We start from the raw sequence: 18,289 nt of genomic DNA on the forward strand, positions 1-18,289 counted from the left end.
TTCAGCTGCGAGGCACACAACACGATCACCGGGAAGACAGCAACAGCCAATGAGACACTCAGTGTCACAGGTATGTTCAAACTACTATGATCCATCAATTTAATTGTTGGTCTTATAACACTTCCTACTACTCCATTCAACTGGGGACAGCATCTTCGGTAATAATTGTCATGCAACCAGCCAGTTATTGCCATAATTTTAGTATGAGCTTGTAATTTATCATTATGCACGTTTGAAAATTGGCTACACCAAACCTCGTGAATACAACACAGCTTTGGTGAAACCCGCATCTCAATAAAGTTGACCGCTTGTAACTTTTGTAAAATGAAGATTCTCTCGACCGTGCCGTCATGCTCGTAAAATGATTACCAACTTCACCGAGTTCATGAAAAACTGCTTTTGGTTAAACTGTTAACTGAGAAAAAAAATGGAATCCCCTGTGTTAAAATAAAAGGTATTAAGACAACTGACACTTTGCTTATAGTTCACGGTTATTCTCCATAATTGTCAGTTACACGCTAATACAACTATTGTGCAAAGCCCTACATGTGTAGCAGACATGCCACAAAGTTCAGTCAGCTATTAACATTTCTCCCCTTATTCCCAAAGATTCGCACTGGTGTGGATGTTGAGAACAGTCAAGACAAGGATTCCATTCAATGGCGGCGGGGCAACAATGCAATCTAAGTGTCTTTATTATCTTGTACTGCTGTCTGGAAAATAAGTACTTAAATGTAATTAATGCAGTTTGACAGACTTCCTGTAATTTGTTTATTTTCCACATATGTATACTTTGCCAACTTCTTAGTCCATGTGTAGATGACACCAAAAAAACTATTTTACAGTTAACATGTGAAAACGCTATTTGCTGAAAAGTATCTTCTTCATATCTGCACTTTCAGTGAACATCAATAAAGGTTGTCAATTTATTAGGTATTTACTCATTCACTGCAATTAATGTCTTGGAGATGTACGGTCCTGGACAGAAGAATTGAAAATAACACAAATGTTTTGCCTTTATTCATATTTCAGTTCTCATGGCTTTCTAAGAGTAGCAGATGCATATTTGAACTATTCCCCATATGGTTCTGTTGGGCCGCAGTCAGATAGAACATTCTTGTTTTGGCCATGCAGAGTAACTACTGTTCTCATAAGGATGAAACTTACACATGTTGAGCCATAGGGGAAAAAATACAAAATAAAACAGTATTACATCAAATGTTACAGACCTTCCAACATGGCAGCCGAAATTAAGTGATGCATTGTTGCGTACATACAGCAATGTTTGGATGAGTAACATGGACTAGAGCATTGAAAAACTCCTTCAAGCGATTGCTTGCTGAAGTAAAAAACAATTTTGCTCTCCGTGGCGATGTCCATTTTTAGGGTTCTGCACTCACGTCACACTCCATACCTCTTTTGCAGGGCTCCTACTGAAGCGTCCTCAAGTCCAGCTTGACGAAGAAAGTTAAACAATTCTTGTAGAACTAGAAAAAAAAAAAAAAAAGTTTGCCATTATCAATGTCATAATAATTTTGCATTGGGGTTAAATAATGTATCACAAACTGGGCCAGGTCAACAACCAAATCGGTACCTTTCTTCTCAGGGTTGGACATGAACATGACAGCCATATCGAACCGCCTCACACCGGCCAGATTCCTGAGGATCTCCAGTATGACAGGTGGCTCTTCCTTCCTTCATTTGATAAGGACAATGTGACAGTCACATTTCTTGTAAGAGCCATAACATTCATAATGGCATGGTATTTGTACAGTACTTACTTGATGTAGAAGCTTTGTAACGTCCTTAGAATCTGATTGAGCATGTCTGGTTCAAGAGAGCTCTGAAAGATCTTTGTATAAGCCTGAGGCTGGATTTGCTAAAACAACACAAACATCAGTCCTTGGTGGCATCTACATATTTTTCTCAGCAGAAAAGACAAATCTCATTGTATGGTGATTTGTTAGTGTACAAATAGAACCCCAAACAAGAGATGAGGTCTCTGCTGAAGAATAGATGATCACAACAAGACAGGCATCCAAGATAAGATATAGCCTATTAGTAGGTCACATCATTAGCAACCATTTTGTATAGGCTATAACTAAAATGTTAAATAAAAAAGGACATTAATAACCCATATTGTTTATTTATTTTCCCCTTTGAACTTGAACTACTTGCACATATGACATTTGAAAAGTCTATTCTTTTGGATGTGTAATATTGTGTTTTTCATCATATTTTAATTCCACACCCACCTTCAAATACTTGTAGATGACTTCAGGGCCATTTCCAATCTTCCTTAGGTCTGCCTCTAGCTGGAAGCTGTTGGTGGGGGCAGGAGGTATGAGCTCAGTTGATGGTGTAGCAGGCGGTTCTGTTGGTTCACTGACAGTTGCCTCCCTGTGCTGCTGTGTCTGTGCTCTCACAGCATACCCTACAGGCCCTCTGAAATAAGAAAACAGCCTCATCAGTGGTGTTATTGTCAAAAGTCTAACTATTGACAAATGTTCTATTCAAAACTAACTAAAAACATGCATTAACAGAATCCTCAAGCAGTTCCGCAACTAAACAATATCTCTTACTTGACAGGGGAATGTGAGGGGAGGTTTGATGTTTCTTCAATCTTCGGGATCTTAGCACTGGGGGAGGTAGAGGGGGGTGAGGCCTGACCCTCTCTCACGGTGTCTGCAATGGAGGTGGTCTTCTGGTGCCTAACACGGGGGGCTGTGGTTGAAGTCAACACAGCTGAGGACTCCTCCTGGACCAGGATCTTTCCACAAACCTCTTCAATGTCCACTCTACTCAATGACTTCTGGGTTAAGGAAATCCAATAGGAACATTGTCGTGTGTCAATCATTCAAGCCAAGTTTAGAAACAGCCTACCGAAAATATTTTCCTGTTTTATCTGAGTGACTCACGGTTGACTGCAGGTCAGGTGGTTTGTTAATTGGCTGTACTGTTCTCCGCTGTGCATGCTCTTCTGTTGCCAGCAGACCACTGGTGTCCATGTCCTAAGAGCAGAGAGAGGCTATGTCAATGATTTGTCAACAAAGACAACAGGTGTAAGAACATTAACACAAAAACCATAGTGAGCATGGAACCACATACGTACAATTGTAATCTTCTTCATCTCATAAAATGCCTGCTTGTTTCCTGGTTCTAGCTTCAGGACCTCCTCAAAATCTATAATAAAAATAATAAAACATGACATAATAAACAGTTCCATGACTACTGCTACCATTCACACAAAGACTTCAACCTGCTCAAGGTAGTTACATAGAAACATGCGTAGCCTATACAAAATGGTTGCCTACTAATAAGATAGGCTGTGTCTACTGTACCTTCTTTAGCTTGTTTGAGCAGTCCCAGAGCAGCCCTGGCTGTCCCTCTGCGGGCAAAAGCCTTTGAATAGGTGCCATCCAGGGCTATTGCTTTACTACAGTCCTCCTCAGCCTCTTTATATCTAAGGAGAGAATTGAGCTTAATCAATGCACAGCTTTAACAGAATTTACACTTAACCAATACTGTCTTATCCTGCCTTCCCTGCTGCTTACCTCTGCAGCTTTAAGTAAGCCATGGCCCGGTTGGCAGGCAGGAGGACGTTGGTGCTGTCCGCTTCCATGCCCTTGGTGTAGTACTCTACTGCAGTCTCATACTTCCCCTCTTTGAAGTATGCGTTCCCCTGAAAGAGTCAAGGTTTAGTGCAATGGTAACCATTTAGAAAGCAATGCACTTAAAAACAGGCAAATACCATGCTGTAGTACACCTGTGGTATGTCTTCAGCACTGCAGTGTCTCAGAGAGTCACTGGGTAACTGGTACCCAATATGTAGCGGGCCTACTCTAACAGCAAAAGATAAGTGTAGCTGGTGGCTCTACCCTGTCTTTCTGCACCACCGCCTCCTGTCTCCTCTGTTGTTCCTCCATGAGCTGCTGTTGCTTGACGTCCACCACAGGTGGCATCACCACTGCAGCCTCTGGGCTTTCTGCCTTTCCACCCAGTTTAGCAATGACCTATCGATAGAGGAGAGGTTAGAGTAGATCAGGGAGGGGGATACAGAGGTACAGTAATAGATCCAACACCAGATAATGTCTCACCTCTTTGCATTTCATCACTTCCTTCTGTGCCTCCAGGTTTCCAGGATCCAGGTTGAGAACCATTACATAATCTAGTTATGTAGAGGAAGGAAGCAGTTTTTAAGTGACCTATTCTAAGATAATACAGCATATAAAAACTATACCTCCTCTGCTGGCATTCTACCCATTTGAAAACATGTTGTTGTGTTACTATTACTCCTCACCTTCTAGGGCAGATTCATAATGCTGCAGGGCGAATCGAGATGCTCCTCTTCGTGCAAATGCTTTGAAGTAGTTACTGTCCAAAGCGATGGACAAGTTGCAGTCAGACTCGGCAACAGCAAACCTGACAGACAGAGAAATATGAATTCTCACATTAATGTTGTCATTTAAAATGTTATATATATATAGCTTATTTCCTTACATGTTGCTTACTTTTTGAGTCTGAAGAAGCAGGCAGCTCGGTTTGTAGGCAGAACGGGGTTATAAGGGTCTGCGCCCATGCCTCTGGTGTAACACTCAATGGCATCCTCATACTTCCCTTCTTTGAACAGCTGATTGCCCTGAAAAACAATTGCCAAACTCAGTACAGCAAATATAAGATTTTGCAATCTATACATACAATAAAGTAGTAACATTTACTGACTACCGACTGAGTATTGACTACTACCATCAATGACTGGTGATAGTTGCTAGAGGCCCCGATGGCGGTATACTGTATGGGTAATTGTCTAGGATTTCAGAGGCAACTTTCTAGTCCTACAGACATCTAAATCACAGCATACTGCAAACAAATGCCCAGTTTGCAAGTCTCTTCCTTGAATTGACCTTCAATGGTGGTCATTGTGTCATCATAAAATAATAAGTCATATTTTAAAATGATAACATTTACATGAGAAATCATATTTCTGTATGTGTCAGGTTTGCTGTGGCTGAGTCTGACTACAATACTATGAGTGTGAAGTCGTACTTTCTCCTTCTCAGCAAGCACCTTGTCTTGGTCAGTTGCAGGAACCCCAGAATCCTCAGACTCAGAGTCATTGGACTCAGCAGCGCTGTCCTCTTTATCCATGGACTCCAATACCTTGTCCTACCAGAAGACAACAACAAAAAAACACCCCAAGAAATGTTTAGTGTAACAGCAAGCAGTACATTCTGTTTAGCATGGTGCACTGCTGCCATTCAGTTTAAAACCATATACTTAGTTTAAACTCACTATTGAAATCAAAGGAGAAACAGGCAAGATCCACCTAATCCATTACCACATCAAATTTGTCCCATGACTGATAGTCATGAGACTTTATCCTGCGTGCTTGTTTTGGTTCAGTCTTTGCATTGTTGTCTGGTGCCTTCTTTCTCTCTCGCTTCTTTTTGTAGTCCTTGTTTCGCACTGGAGGGAGGCTTTTCTAAGGCAGGAATACATAGGTCAGGATCTTTCTAACATAGCACAATCTCAACGGCAAACATAAAATATACACATTTTCAAGTGTTACATACTTGAGACTCGCTAAAGCTCCCAGTTCTTAGTTGCTCATCCTTCCTCTTTATGTCAGTTTCCCAGCTGTCAAGATCTTTCATGAAGTTATGCAGGTCCTCTGCATTTTGTCGCATTTGCAGTTGGAGTTCAATGGCTTTGTTTTCAGACATGTCTACCTGTCAAATACATTGAATATACTAGGTTGACAAAACAGGAGATAGGATCACTTTAATGTTAGTAAGCTAGCTACATCAAGTCAACGGGGACAGAAACAATAAAACACTATCTTTATTGACGTTACTCAAACTGTGGAGCTAGTAACATCACGCTACTGTTGACTAACTACTAAAACACCAAGGAGCTAGCTACAGTTGAGACATTAGAGTCACGGCTGTCTCGCAAAAGCAGCCATTTATAGCTGGTAGCTATCTAGTTGCCTAAGCGAACGCAAAGCTTTTAACGAGTTTCGACCTGGATATAAGAGCTGATTACATTATAATATTTGAGTACCTGTTCCTTGCGTCCCAAATTGATTGTAATTTATCATTTTAAGGGCTTATGAGCATTTAACGTTCGCTACAAACTATCACCATACTGTCGTTTTCTGTTTGTGTTCCGCGCCATGACAGCATGTCCTCTTCTTCGATGGGGTTTAACTGCGGTTGGCAACCAATACATTTTGCATTACTGCCACCTACTAGACTGGAATACTCCCCTATACTTTGCTTATTGAAAAAATAACAAACACAACACTCACAAAAAAAGTAAAACCACGCTACTCCAGTATTTAAATCTATTCAGTTCTTCCTCCGGCCAACAACCTGAAAGGATTGGACACCACCACTGAACACACCCCGTAACTCGCCTGATGTCAAGTCTCGCACACCCAAATACCTCTCAGCAGCTGCCACCACAACCTACATCTTCTGCGACTTTACGTTCCATCCCTGCAGTACAGTTGATAACCATTGCTATAAATGCTATAAATCTAAATCGTACTGAAAAATGTGTAACTTGTTGGCCTTATCCTTCTGTACTGGTACAGATCTACTACTCACACCACTTCTCTCAGGTTCTGTCCCCCTTGACCCATCTTCCTCTACTTTCTTTACTGCCTCAGCATATGACAACTTTTCCACAGGACACTTCTGATCCATAGCCCCATGGGCACCCCTACAATTAACACATACCACTACTTTCCCCAATGCTACACATTCCTTTGACTCATCTGTAACATAATGCATTTGGCACAAAAGCCAGTACAGGATAACGTATATACCCTAACATCACTGTCGGGCAGACTCAAAATCAGAACTCAAAAGAACCGACAATGACGCTTCTATTTAAACCACTCACGACACCCTGTCTGTCGCACCAAACTACGAGCATCACAAACGTTGGGAATCTTCCCCTTCAGCTGGTCAACCTTTTACTGCTACTCCAGTAATCACTCCTTTCAATGGCACCCATTTCTTGAGAGCAAAACAATTTACATTTCTTGGCCCCATTCCTTGTAACGCGGAGCGCCTTCTCCCACTGACCAGCAGAAACAAACAAAGACCACGTCTGGTTACCTTCAAAGATTCCACAGCACCCAGCTCTGTTTTCACCCACCCTGAAACCATAAATGGATCAGCGAAAAGGCACGGGTCCCCTTTTTCCAAAAACTCTACTCCTACTGTCAAACATCTTTATCCCGGTGTCCACATTTCTCGGGCTGGTTGAATTGGAGGGGGCGATGCAGATCAATAGCAAAGGCGGTAGTTGAGTTTCTTGAGAAGTGTGACCTTAAAAAAGAGAATCTTCAGGGTATTGGCACTGATAATGCGTCCGTGATGACTGGGTTGCACAACGGGGTGCACAAGATTTTAAAGGAAAAATGTGCATTGCCCAATTTGGTACTCATCAGCTGTGTGTGCCAGTCTTCACAATTGTCTCTCTGTGCAGCATACAAAGAAACCATCCCTAGGAGTGTTGAGTACTTAATCAGGGAAACCCACAACTGGTTTTCGATTTCCACAAAACGGCGCGAGGCGTTAATTGTGGCCAGAAACCCCTGCAGATCACCAAAGTGTGTGCCACACGTTGGCTATCAATTGAGCCTGCAGTAACTCATATATTGAGCCAGTGGGAAGAACTGAAACTCCACTTTGAGTTGACCAATGCCAGTGAGCGTTGCTACATGGTGGATGTGCTCCTCACCATGTACATGGACAAGACCAACTATGTCTACCTGATATTCTTGAAATCAATCCTGTCCGACGATGTACAAGTTGCAGTGAAGTCATTTGAGGGAGGAGCAAACAGATCCTGTCAAGCTTTTGGACAATCTGGTACACCTTTTAACATCAATTTGCAGCAAAGTAGTCAACCCTATGGCAAAAATGGATGTCCTGAAGGATGCCATTGATGGACATCTCAGTCCATCACCATACCTTCAGTACCTTTTCGGGAGCACGGTGTTCCAACTCAGTCTTGCGCCAGAGGACAAAAAGGTCATTCGGAGACAGCGCATCAACTACATTGTTGCTTTAAGCAAGGAGCTGCAAGCAAGGCTCCCAGACAACCTAGAAGTCTTGCGAAACATGGCCTTGTTCAGTGTTAAGGAAACGCTAAAGCACAATAAAGGCACCACTGAAATGATTAAAGTAGCTGAGCTACTGGGATACCAGCCCCAAACAATTGATCAAATTGTTTCCAATGGAGAAACATCCTTCTGTTTCGGTGGGACTCAACTGAAAATACAGACGAGTTTTGGAGTGAAGTCAATAACTACACGGACTCTTCCGGGTCAAATCCATTTGAAGAACTGCAAAGCTGCACTCACTGTCCTCTCCTTACCACACTCAAATGCGGAAGTTGAACGGCTGTTCAGCCAAATGAGTGTGGTCAAGTCAAAGTTAAGAAATAGAATGTCACTTCACACTCTCAACTCCATACACCTGGTGTGGTATGGACTGAAGCTGGCTGGTGATACCTGTTACCAGCATAAACTACCAAGTGAAGTTCTGCAGCAGTTTGGCACCACAGCAGCATACAGCTTTAAGGCCTCTCCATCCTCTACTGCTGGTTCCAGCTCCATGACAATGCAGGTGGACAGTGAAGATGAAGAGGATGTTTCATCATATTTACAGTACGTACGCAAGGAGTGGACTTTCTGGAACTGGCAGAGACACACATCTGATGGTGGTAGTGTGTACTGCAGTGTGTGTGAGAACAGTGGCAATATCTGGAGGAGACCATTGAGCAGCTAGCCAGCCAAGCAGCACAACAACTTGGGAGAGAGTTGCCTAGCACATACCTCATTATTTGAGTTAAGTTGCTTGTTCAATGAGATAACATATATACCTTGGTATTAGCCTGTACCTATAAATGTTGATCAGTTAGGTAACATGTTAATTAACTACCAATACACCGCTTAAAACTTTAATTGTTCAGAATGTGTAGGTTTAATAGTTAAAAATAAAATAAATACAATTTAATTGTTCAATAATGTGCAATTGTTCTATAATTCAATGTGTTGTGTTTAAAAATACAAATGTGATCATATAAAATGTGTTGTGTTTATATTACTTTTAAAAATAAAAATATGATAATAAATAAACAAATTTAAACTAACAAATGTCAAATCATGTTTTTCGCCGAGATGGCCAGTCAATTTGAGTAACGTTATTGTGTATTCTGTGTAACGACGCAGTTTTACGTTATTACGTCATGGCGTCATCACGCAATGACATCTCAACGTCATTTAGCAACTTTTAGCAACAAATCGACCTGCCTCTAGCAACTTTCCCTGAAAGGTAGTTGGCAACACTGTACCGAACGTGCACGCAGTTAATGTCACATGCCAATGCATGGAGTTGTGTTTCAATAAACCTAGTTTGTAATTATATTAGAAAAAGCAAATGTATTTTCGAAATCAAGCTAGCAACAATGTTGTCGCAGACATTAATTGAATATTTCACCTCTCGTTTACAAGGTAAAATTAGTTTTATACTGGATATTCTGTTTTCTCTTGTCAATAGCTATTGATCCAAGCATGCCTTGACTTGAAAATGGTATATTCTGAATCAGCATGGATGGATAGATAGAAAAAAAGTGTGAATTTTTCTCCATACATCTCTTTCTCTCATATAAAATATTGTTTTAAAAATACAGTATATCATTATCATAGTCATGGCACACCGTGTAAGAGCTATTGATGATTGAAAAACGAATATCTAATATCAAACTACTTTTATCTCTGTCTGGTTTACCACGTGATTTGAAATACAGAACGACCTCTCGTTGCTAAGCTCTAAGTACCTATTTTAGAAACTATTTTCATGCAATGGCTCAAACTGAACAGCAAGAAGAGGACTATGGATATAACCTTTTCCCGGAGAGGAATTCGGGAAAGTTCCAAAAGGGATCGATAGCAGAAAGCTTGTTCACTTTCAATCACAAATGTCAGGTCATGCTACAATTCGCAATGGAAACAAGTAAGCTAACAGGCTAGCAAGCTGATATGTCTGTCATCCTCAAATATATCGCATGGCAATAGTTAGCTAGATGACCGTGTAACCATTGATGCACTGTTTACATTTGTCATATACGTCATAGCCATGTTTCTAGCAAGCTTAGCTAGCCAACTAGCTAGCAATCGTTGAACAGTAAAGAGACTGTCATGAGTAAGCCAGTTAGTTATACGCTAGTTGTTGAATGACCTGATTGCTGTCATGGTGCATAACCGATTAGGCCTAATCTCATTCTATCTCCCTTTCAGGTCCATATGCAAAGCTTCTCCTTGGAGCCATGAAAAGCTCAGGATGGTAAGTGTCAGCCAGCCACTATCATCATCAATCACAACGCAACACAGCTGTCAGCTGCCATAATTCTTCTTCTTCCTATCAGTTACCGGCAGACTAGACACTGTAATGCGTATTGTTGCCTTTCTCAGGCTGGAGAGTGAAAAGCACACTTCATTATATAAATAGCCTAGTTGCAAGAAGATGGAATAAAGAAACCACAACAGCTTCCTTTCTATTTTGCTCCGCCTGTCATTTGAGGCCAAAATAGTTACAAGCGAAAATGTGGTTACACCCAATTTAGTCAGCTCACAGAAAAATATCCTCCTATCCTCAGCATACTGTCTGCTATAACAGAACATGCATCACAGTAGTACAGTCTCTACCTCCCCACATTCCTCCGACTTGCCATCTGGGTGTTTCTCCACTAACAATAACACACTTCCCAATCCACAATGCCCAAACCTCAGCCTCATCAACAGAACCCCATCCCTCCTTTCCCTCCCCAGATACCTACTACCCTTCCTCTTAGAATTCTGGAAAGACAAAAACTTCCTACCCCGCTCCTCTCTCTCTCATTCACGTTGCCACTCCTGCTCAACACCTTCGCTATGATGCTCCTACATTCCATCCCCCCTGATGGGACCACCACATCTCCCTCCTGAAAGCGGCCTTTGCCACCATATCGGCTGCCTCATTTCCTCCTACCCCAACATGAGTTGGGACCCACAGAAAACCTACCTTGCAGCCTTTCTGCCCCACCTCATAAAGATACATCATCAGCTCTATTATCAGGTCTGGGTGTGCCTTTGACTTCCCTTTTCTCAGCGCAACGAGGCTGGCAGCAGAGTCTGAACACAAAACACAGTTTTAGGGCCCACTTATTCGACCCATCCCAATGGTCACACTAGTACTAGCATTTCAGCAGAGAAGACTGAAACTCCATCAGACAGCTGCCTCCCCTGATGTATCTGAAACTGGGAACATGTATCCCAAACTCTGCTCTCCCACTGCCTGGTTTCTTTGATCCATCTGTGAATATGTGTAAGTAGGGACCCCCAGGCTCACGGCAGATGGGCCTCAACCACCGGAGAAGGCTCTCTACAGTCCTTAGTCCTTATTACATCAAGAATGTTCATGTCAACATCAGGCTCTGGCAACAGCCTCCGAGGAACACACAGCCAGCAGACAGGGACCCCCACTTCCAGACCTACCATTCCTGACTCCACCCCCCATTAGTGCACTTGGGTCAGATAGCTTGGCCTACCTCTTCTCACTCCAGTTCCCTCTCCCCATTCCCATGCCTCTCCTAACAGACACCTTGCAGGGTGAGATGATACATGCCCCTGCACTTTCATCCCATAGCGCAATGCCAGCTTAGCTAGTTGTAGCCTCAACGGAAACTCCTCCATTTCAGGCAACAATGCAGGGATAGGGGTAGTTTGAAATGCCCCACAGCACAACCACAGCGCAATTGCCTGTACCACATCCAACATCTGTAGTGTTGTAGCCAAACCTCCATGAATTTGAATGCCTTGACCCGGTCCAACAGTCAACCACACATTTCAAGCCCTTGCACAACCTTCTTTCTTTTAAATCACAAAATTACAAACTTGCTCTTTGCTGCTTAAATCTAAATTCTAAAATTCTAAACCCACTTATCTGCCCAATCCACCACCTTTTCCATTGCCTCTTGCACTTTCTGGACCACAAACAGGATATTCCTTCCTCTTTTCCAGAGCGCCCCATAATCGGAAAACAGGGAAAGGCCCAAACCAGGCCCAACATCCTGGAACATGGCATTCACCATTTATGTTAAAGAAAACTGGACTAATTACACTTACCTGCGGTGTCCCATTCTCTATCCCCACTAACTCAGAATAAGCTCCACCAACTTCGACCTGTGTGGTCCGGTTCTTGAAGAAATCCTGGATCCAATTAAACAGCAACCACTCACCCCAGCAGAATATAGCTCCAGCAGCAGTTCCCCTTTACAGAGCATGTCGTATGCCATTTCAATGTCCAGAAACAACACCACCACTCCCTCCTTGTTGGCCAGCGCCTTCTTTATATCACAGTCCAGTACTAGCACTGAGTCCATAGTACACCTTCCTAACCTAAAACCACTCTGGTATGAGGAAAACATACATTTACTCTCAAACATATGTACTAATCTGTCTGTGACCATTCTTTCCATTACTTAACACAATACAGAGGTCAACGCTATGGGTCTGTATGAACCCGGGTGTGATGCTTCTTTTCGCAGTTTTACAGTTGGTACCACTAAGGCATGTTTCCACAGTACTGGTAATGCCCCTTCTTCTCATACTGTATTCATTAACACCAGTACCTCCTCCAGTACCAAATCATCCAGGTGTTTAAGTTGCTCATAGCATAGCCCATCCAATCCCAGGGCTGTGTTTCCTCCTTGTATCACCCGGCGCAGCTCATTCATTGCAAAAAACACGTTACTCGGGTCTAGCTGCCATGACATTGATTTATTGTACACTGAACAAAAATATAAACGCAACATGTAACAATTTCAGATTTTGCTGAGTTACAGGAAATCAGTTAATTTAAATGAATTCATTAAAGCCCTAATCTACAAATTTCACATGACTGGGAATACAGATATGCGTGCATCTGTTGGACACAGATACCTTTAAAAAAAGATAGGGGCGTGGATAAGGAAACCAGTCAGTATCTGGTGTGACCACCATTTGCCTCATGAGGCGTGACACATGTCCTTTGCATAGAGTTGATCAGGCTGTAGATTGTGGCCTGTGGAATGTTGTCCCACTCCTCTTCAATGGCTGTGCGAAGTTGCTGGATATAGACGAGAACTGAAGCACGCTTTTGTACACGTCGATCCAGAGCATTCCAAACATGCTCAATGGGCTTCATGTCTGGTGAGTATGCAGGCCGTGGGAAAACTAGGACATTTTCAGCTTCCAGGAATTGTTTACAGATCCTTGGGACACGGGGCCATTATCCTGCTGAAACATGAGGTGATGGCAGCGGATTAATTGCTTGACAATGGGCCTCAGAATCTCGTCATGGTATCTCTGTGCATTCAAATTGCCATCGATAAAATGCAATTGTGTTCATTGTCCATAGTTTATGCCTGCCCATACCATAACCCCACTGACACCATGGGGCACTCTGTTCACAACGTTGACATCAGCAAACCACTTGCAAACCACACGGCACTACACACGCTGTCTGCCATCTGCCCGGGAACAGTTGAAATTGGGATTCGTCCGTGAAGAGCACACTTCTCCAGTGTGCCAGTGACCATCGAGGTGAGCATTTTCCCATTGAAGTCAGTTATGACGATGAACTTCAAAACCCTGGTGAGGATGACGAGCATGCAGATGAGCTTCCCTGAGATGGTTTCTGACAGTTTGTGCAGAAATTCTTCGGTTGTGCAAAACCCATGTTTCGTCAGCTGTCCAGGTGGCTGGTCTCTGACGATCCCGCAGGTGAAGAAGCTGGATGTGGAGGGTCTGGGCTGATGTGTTTACACATGGTCTATGATTGTGAGGCCAGTTGATGTACTGCCAAATTCTCTAAAATGACATTCGAGGCAACTTATGGTAGGGAAATTAAAATTGTATTCTCTGGCAACCGCTCTGGTTGACATTCCTGCAGTCAACATGGCATTTGCACGCTCCCTCAACTTGAGACATGTGTGGCATTGTATTTTGTGACAAAAATGCACATTTTACTGGCCTTTTATTGTCCCCAACACAAGGTGCACCTGTGTAATGATCATGCTGTTTAATCAGCTTCTTGATATGCCACACCTGTAAGGTGGATGGATTTTCACGAGTGCTCACTAAAGGGATGTAAACAAATTTGTACACACATTTTGAGAGAAATAAGCATCTGTGCTTATGGAAAATTTCCAGGATCTTTTTTTCAGCTCATGAAACAGGGTACAAACATATTACATGTTACGTTTAGATTTTTGTAAGACAGACATTACAATTTGAATAAGACATATTATAAGGCTTTAGTCACATGGACAGAAGTCAAGCTCTAACCACAGGGTAGCCTAGTGGTTAGAGTGTTGGACTAGTAACTGGAAGGTTGCAAGTTCAAACCCCTGAGCTGACAAGGTACAAATCTGTCGTTCTGCCCCTGAACAGGCCCACTGTTCCGTCATTGAAAATAAGAATTTGTTCTTAACTGACTTGCCTAGTTAAATAAAGGTAAAATAAATAAAATAATGATGTCATTAAAGTTTTGCTACATTATCTATTATATTATACACTGAGTGTACAAAATATTAGGAACACCTTCCTAATATTGAGTTGCACCCCCTTTTGCCCTCTGTACAGCCTCAATTAGTTGGGGCATGGACTCTACAAGGTGTCAAGTGTTCCACAGGGATGCTTGCCCATGTTGACTTCCAATGCTTCCCAAAGTCGTCAAGTTGGCTGGATGTCCTTTGGGTGGTGGACCATTGTTAATACACACAGAAACTGTTGAGCTTGAAAAACCCAGCAGCGTTGCAGTTCTTGACCCAATCAAACCGATGTGCCTGGCACTTACTATCAAAGGCACTTAATTATTTTGTTTTGCACATTCAGCCTCTGAATGGAACACAATCCATGTCTCCTCCCATCCATCTACACCAGTGGTATTCAAACTTTTTCGCCCAAGAAAATTCAGATTTTTTTACATTAACAAATAACCTTAAATTCATTGCATTTTCATCTCTTAAAATGAATGAAAATAAACCAATAAATATATTTACTCTGTAAAATGTTTGTGCATTGTCCCATACAATAATCTGTACTCTTACTGTATTATGTAAATTATTTATTTTTAATTGGCGACGCCAGTGCAGTTCCCTAGTGGTGTCACGACCCCAACTTTGAATCCCACTGATCTACACTGACGTGGATTTAACAAGTGACATCAATAAGGGATCATAGCTTTCACCTGGTCAGTTTGTCATGGAAAGAGCAGGTGTCCTAATGTTTTTTTTTTCTTCTATTGTGTTATTTACTCTACGCTTGTTTAATCCATGTGTAACTCTGTGTTGTTGTTTGTGTCGCACTGCATTGTTTTATGTTGGCCAGGTTGCAGTTGTAAATGAGAACTTGTTCTCACCTAGCCTATTTGGTTAAATAAAGGTGAAAGGAAAAAAAAACAACTATGTTTTGTACAGTCACTGTAGGTAACACAGGGGTGTCAAACTAATTATACCGGGGACCGAGTGTCTTTTTTTTCTTTTGATTAAGACCTAGACAACCAGGTGAGGAGAGTTCCTTACTAATTACTAACCTTAATTCATCAGTCATGTACAGGGGTGGAGCAAAAACCCGCAGACACTCTGCCCTCTGTGGAATGAGTTTGACATGTGATGTAATAGATATATCATGCTGTTTTTTTCCTTATTTTTCTTCCATGCTAATGTACATTTGACATCATTATGCCACCCCTTTGTCAAGTATTATTTTGTCTCTTCAGTGCAGTGTACAAAGATAGACATTTCTCCTGTGAAGACTGTGATGGGACTGTCAGTGGTGGTTTTGATGCAACATCATCACAAGTAAGACAGCTAGAACCGTTACCTTTGTGTACAGGTTCACATGCTACACTGTGTACTTTGTATCATATCTGTAAGATACCAATTGTTTTTCCCCCTTCCCATTTCTAGATTGTTTTGTGTCAGAATAATATTCACCAGCAGTCCCACATGAACCGAGTGGTTACACATGAGCTCATCCATGCCTTTGACCACTGCCGGGCGCATGTGGATTGGTTTAACAACTTCAAGCACTTGGCCTGCTCAGAGGTGAGACCAAGAGATAAACGTGCATGTTATGGGGAAATGAACTGTGTTTGTGCTCAGTTTTAATTGTGTTTTTAAAGGAAGTCATGTTAATTGTTCGGCTCTTTTGTTTTTTCAGATTCGAGCAGCCAATCTCAGTGGGGATTGCTCTTTCCATAATGAAGTATCCAGGTTCAACTTTGGCCTCAAGAAGCACCATCAGGTAATATCTGGAGATCATGTGAATTCACTGCAAACAAAATTATTCTTACTTGTATGTATTTCAGTCAAAACTGCTATCCTTCATGGTATAGCATAACATGATTTTTTTCCCCATCCCGTGGAATGTTATGTTTGAATTGACAACCTGTTTAGTTGAAACTGTAGTACAATGTAATAACAAGTATAGCACTGCCTTTTTCAGTGCTTAGCGATTAACAAGAAGTGCTAATGATGACCAATATTCACATGAAGAACTCCCTACCTAACCCATTTACTACTACCTATCAGGAATGTGTTCGGGGACGTGCCTTGCGTTCCATCCTTGCTGTTAGGAAGGTGAGCCGAGAGGAGGCAGAGAAAGTGGTGGACGAGGTATTCGACACCTGCTTCAATGACCACGCCCCTTTCGGCCGCATCCCACATGACAAGAAGGACGCCAAGTTTGCCTACAGAGATTTTGAGAATCGAGATCGGTATTCCGCAAACCTTTAATGTTTTATTACGTGTACAAATTAATTGTAATTTAATTTCCATGGGTGCTATTGTGAGGATCCTTGCAGAAAGCTGGGCAACCTACCACTGCCCTCAGCAGAATGACTGTGTCAAAAATTGTATGAAATTACCTCCTGAAGGGAAATATTCAGAGTTCTTTCTCTCTGTCATTTAAATAAATCAAAGGATATAATAAATTATATGTTTTTATGGCATGTGACTTTTGAGTACTCTAATGCTAAAGCTAAATAATGTGATGGAGTGGTTTCCTTTTGGATATTGATAAATTTGGCAAATATTTTTTGGTCATACTTTTACAGCTGTTCCGAAGTTGGTGTTTGTGAAGGGTATATGATGCCTGTAAAACTTATTTGAAGACTGAAAGGTGGGGACACATTTCCAAGGGGGACTGTCCACCCCTCTACTCTGCCATGTGGACATACAATGACTGAGAACTGGGAGTTCACTGTTAATAGATTTTATTGTACTGTACTGAATAAGTCAACTTGTTGAAATAAATATTTTATTATTATGAATATGATATTGAGCCTTGATTATTATCGCATTAGCATTTATGAATTGACAAAAGTTTTTAAAAACGAATTCTACAAAGTGCTCAGTTCATACCCAAGTTACATTGAACAGACACAGCATTCCCTGAAGACAGTATGAAATCTAAATACGCATGTTTCATGTTATCAAGAAGCATGCATCAATTCATGTCAGCATCCTTCCTTTATCCATCAGGTGAGCAAATAATTTATCCATCAGATGAGCAAATAATTTCTTGAACAAGTTGTACAAGTGATGTTACTTCTCAAGACTATATACAGCGCCTTCTGAAAGTATACACACCCTTTGACTTTTTCTACATTTTGTGGTGTTACAAAGTGGGATTAAAATATAAAAAATAAAGCATCTTCATTACATATGTATTTATTAACCCCCTGAGTCAATACATGTTAGAATCACCTTTAGCAGCGATGAAAGCTGTGAGTCTTTCTGGGTGAAGACGCTGCATGTTCAATCTGACATCTGCACTGGCTGTGCAGCATTTATGGTGATATGGCTTTCGCAGAAATCATGGCATTCATACTTCTTGTGCTTCGCCGAACAGCTCAGAGCTGTTGTAAAGGAAATGAGTTTGTGTTTATACAGGACCTCCTACTCTCACCTACCGCCAACCAGTCATGTCTATACGGAGCCCTCCATATTGTTAAAACATTTGAGAGACGCACGCCGATGCGGTAGAGCTCAACTTTGCCTCCGCGAGGCTCCGCAATTGAGTCACACAAGCCATACTGCGCCTACGACCACATCTTTGGATCAAGCATAAATTGTCTCCAAATCTCGAATAAGAGTTTTGCATACCTGGATAACACAATGTTTGCACATCATTCTTTTTTTAAATTCTTCAAGCTCTGTCAAGTTGGTTGTTCATCATTGCTAC

General features: G+C 41.8%; 2 protein-coding genes across 8 annotated transcripts; one reads left to right on the forward strand and one right to left on the reverse strand.

Moving 5' to 3' along the window:
* Positions 1-757: 757 nt before the first annotated feature.
* On the reverse strand, positions 758-7,211 carry LOC135514934 (RNA polymerase II-associated protein 3-like). Of its 6 annotated transcripts, none has more exons than XM_064938678.1 (17): positions 7,128-7,211; positions 5,574-5,729; positions 5,339-5,482; positions 5,047-5,166; positions 4,512-4,639; positions 4,301-4,422; positions 4,098-4,168; positions 3,879-4,013; positions 3,555-3,682; positions 3,342-3,463; positions 3,113-3,183; positions 2,919-3,011; positions 2,583-2,812; positions 2,256-2,445; positions 1,782-1,879; positions 1,595-1,695; positions 758-1,487 (listed from the first exon to the last, which is right to left on the reverse strand). In XM_064938678.1, the coding sequence occupies exons 1-17, from the start codon at positions 7,176-7,178 to the stop codon at positions 1,402-1,404; spliced, it is 2,046 nt and encodes a 681-aa protein (XP_064794750.1). In that variant the 5' UTR covers positions 7,179-7,211; the 3' UTR covers positions 758-1,401. The 6 variants fall into 6 exon arrangements, with proteins under 6 accessions (XP_064794750.1, XP_064794754.1, XP_064794753.1 ...); XM_064938682.1 differs by lacking the exon at positions 7,128-7,211 and adding an exon at positions 6,311-6,431 and having other exon boundaries at positions 5,574-5,725; XM_064938681.1 differs by lacking the exon at positions 7,128-7,211 and adding an exon at positions 6,311-6,431.
* Positions 7,212-9,347: 2,136 nt separating this feature from the next.
* Positions 9,348-17,380, forward strand: LOC135514936 (mitochondrial inner membrane protease ATP23 homolog). 2 transcript variants are annotated; one of them, XM_064938686.1, is made up of 6 exons: positions 9,348-10,034; positions 10,319-10,364; positions 15,822-15,903; positions 16,027-16,149; positions 16,265-16,348; positions 16,636-17,380. In XM_064938686.1, the coding sequence occupies exons 1-6, from the start codon at positions 9,884-9,886 to the stop codon at positions 16,837-16,839; spliced, it is 690 nt and encodes a 229-aa protein (XP_064794758.1). In that variant the 5' UTR covers positions 9,348-9,883; the 3' UTR covers positions 16,840-17,380. The 2 variants fall into 2 exon arrangements, with proteins under 2 accessions (XP_064794758.1, XP_064794757.1); XM_064938685.1 differs by having other exon boundaries at positions 9,711-10,034; positions 16,012-16,149.
* Positions 17,381-18,289: the final 909 nt, after the last annotated feature.

Source organism: Oncorhynchus masou, chromosome 26 (assembly GCF_036934945.1).
Source record: "Oncorhynchus masou masou isolate Uvic2021 chromosome 26, UVic_Omas_1.1, whole genome shotgun sequence".
NCBI classification, from domain to species: Eukaryota; Metazoa; Chordata; class Actinopteri; order Salmoniformes; family Salmonidae; genus Oncorhynchus; species Oncorhynchus masou.

Coding starts and splice junctions, on each gene's coding strand:
- LOC135514934 (XM_064938678.1), bottom strand. CDS start 7,178: ATGGTTTCAGGGTGGGTGAAAACAGAGCTGGGTGCTGTGGAATCTTTG. Junction 5,483..5,573: donor GGAGCTTTAGCGAGTCTCAA/GTATGTAACACT, acceptor TTCCTGCCTTAG/AAAAGCCTCCCTCCAGTGCG. Junction 2,813..2,918: donor CACCTGACCTGCAGTCAACC/GTGAGTCACTCA, acceptor TCCTTAACCCAG/AAGTCATTGAGTAGAGTGGA.
- LOC135514936 (XM_064938685.1), top strand. CDS start 9,884: ATGGCTCAAACTGAACAGCAAGAAGAGGACTATGGATATAACCTTTTC. Junction 10,035..10,318: donor ACAATTCGCAATGGAAACAA/GTAAGCTAACAG, acceptor TCTCCCTTTCAG/GTCCATATGCAAAGCTTCTC. Junction 16,349..16,635: donor GCCTCAAGAAGCACCATCAG/GTAATATCTGGA, acceptor ACTACCTATCAG/GAATGTGTTCGGGGACGTGC.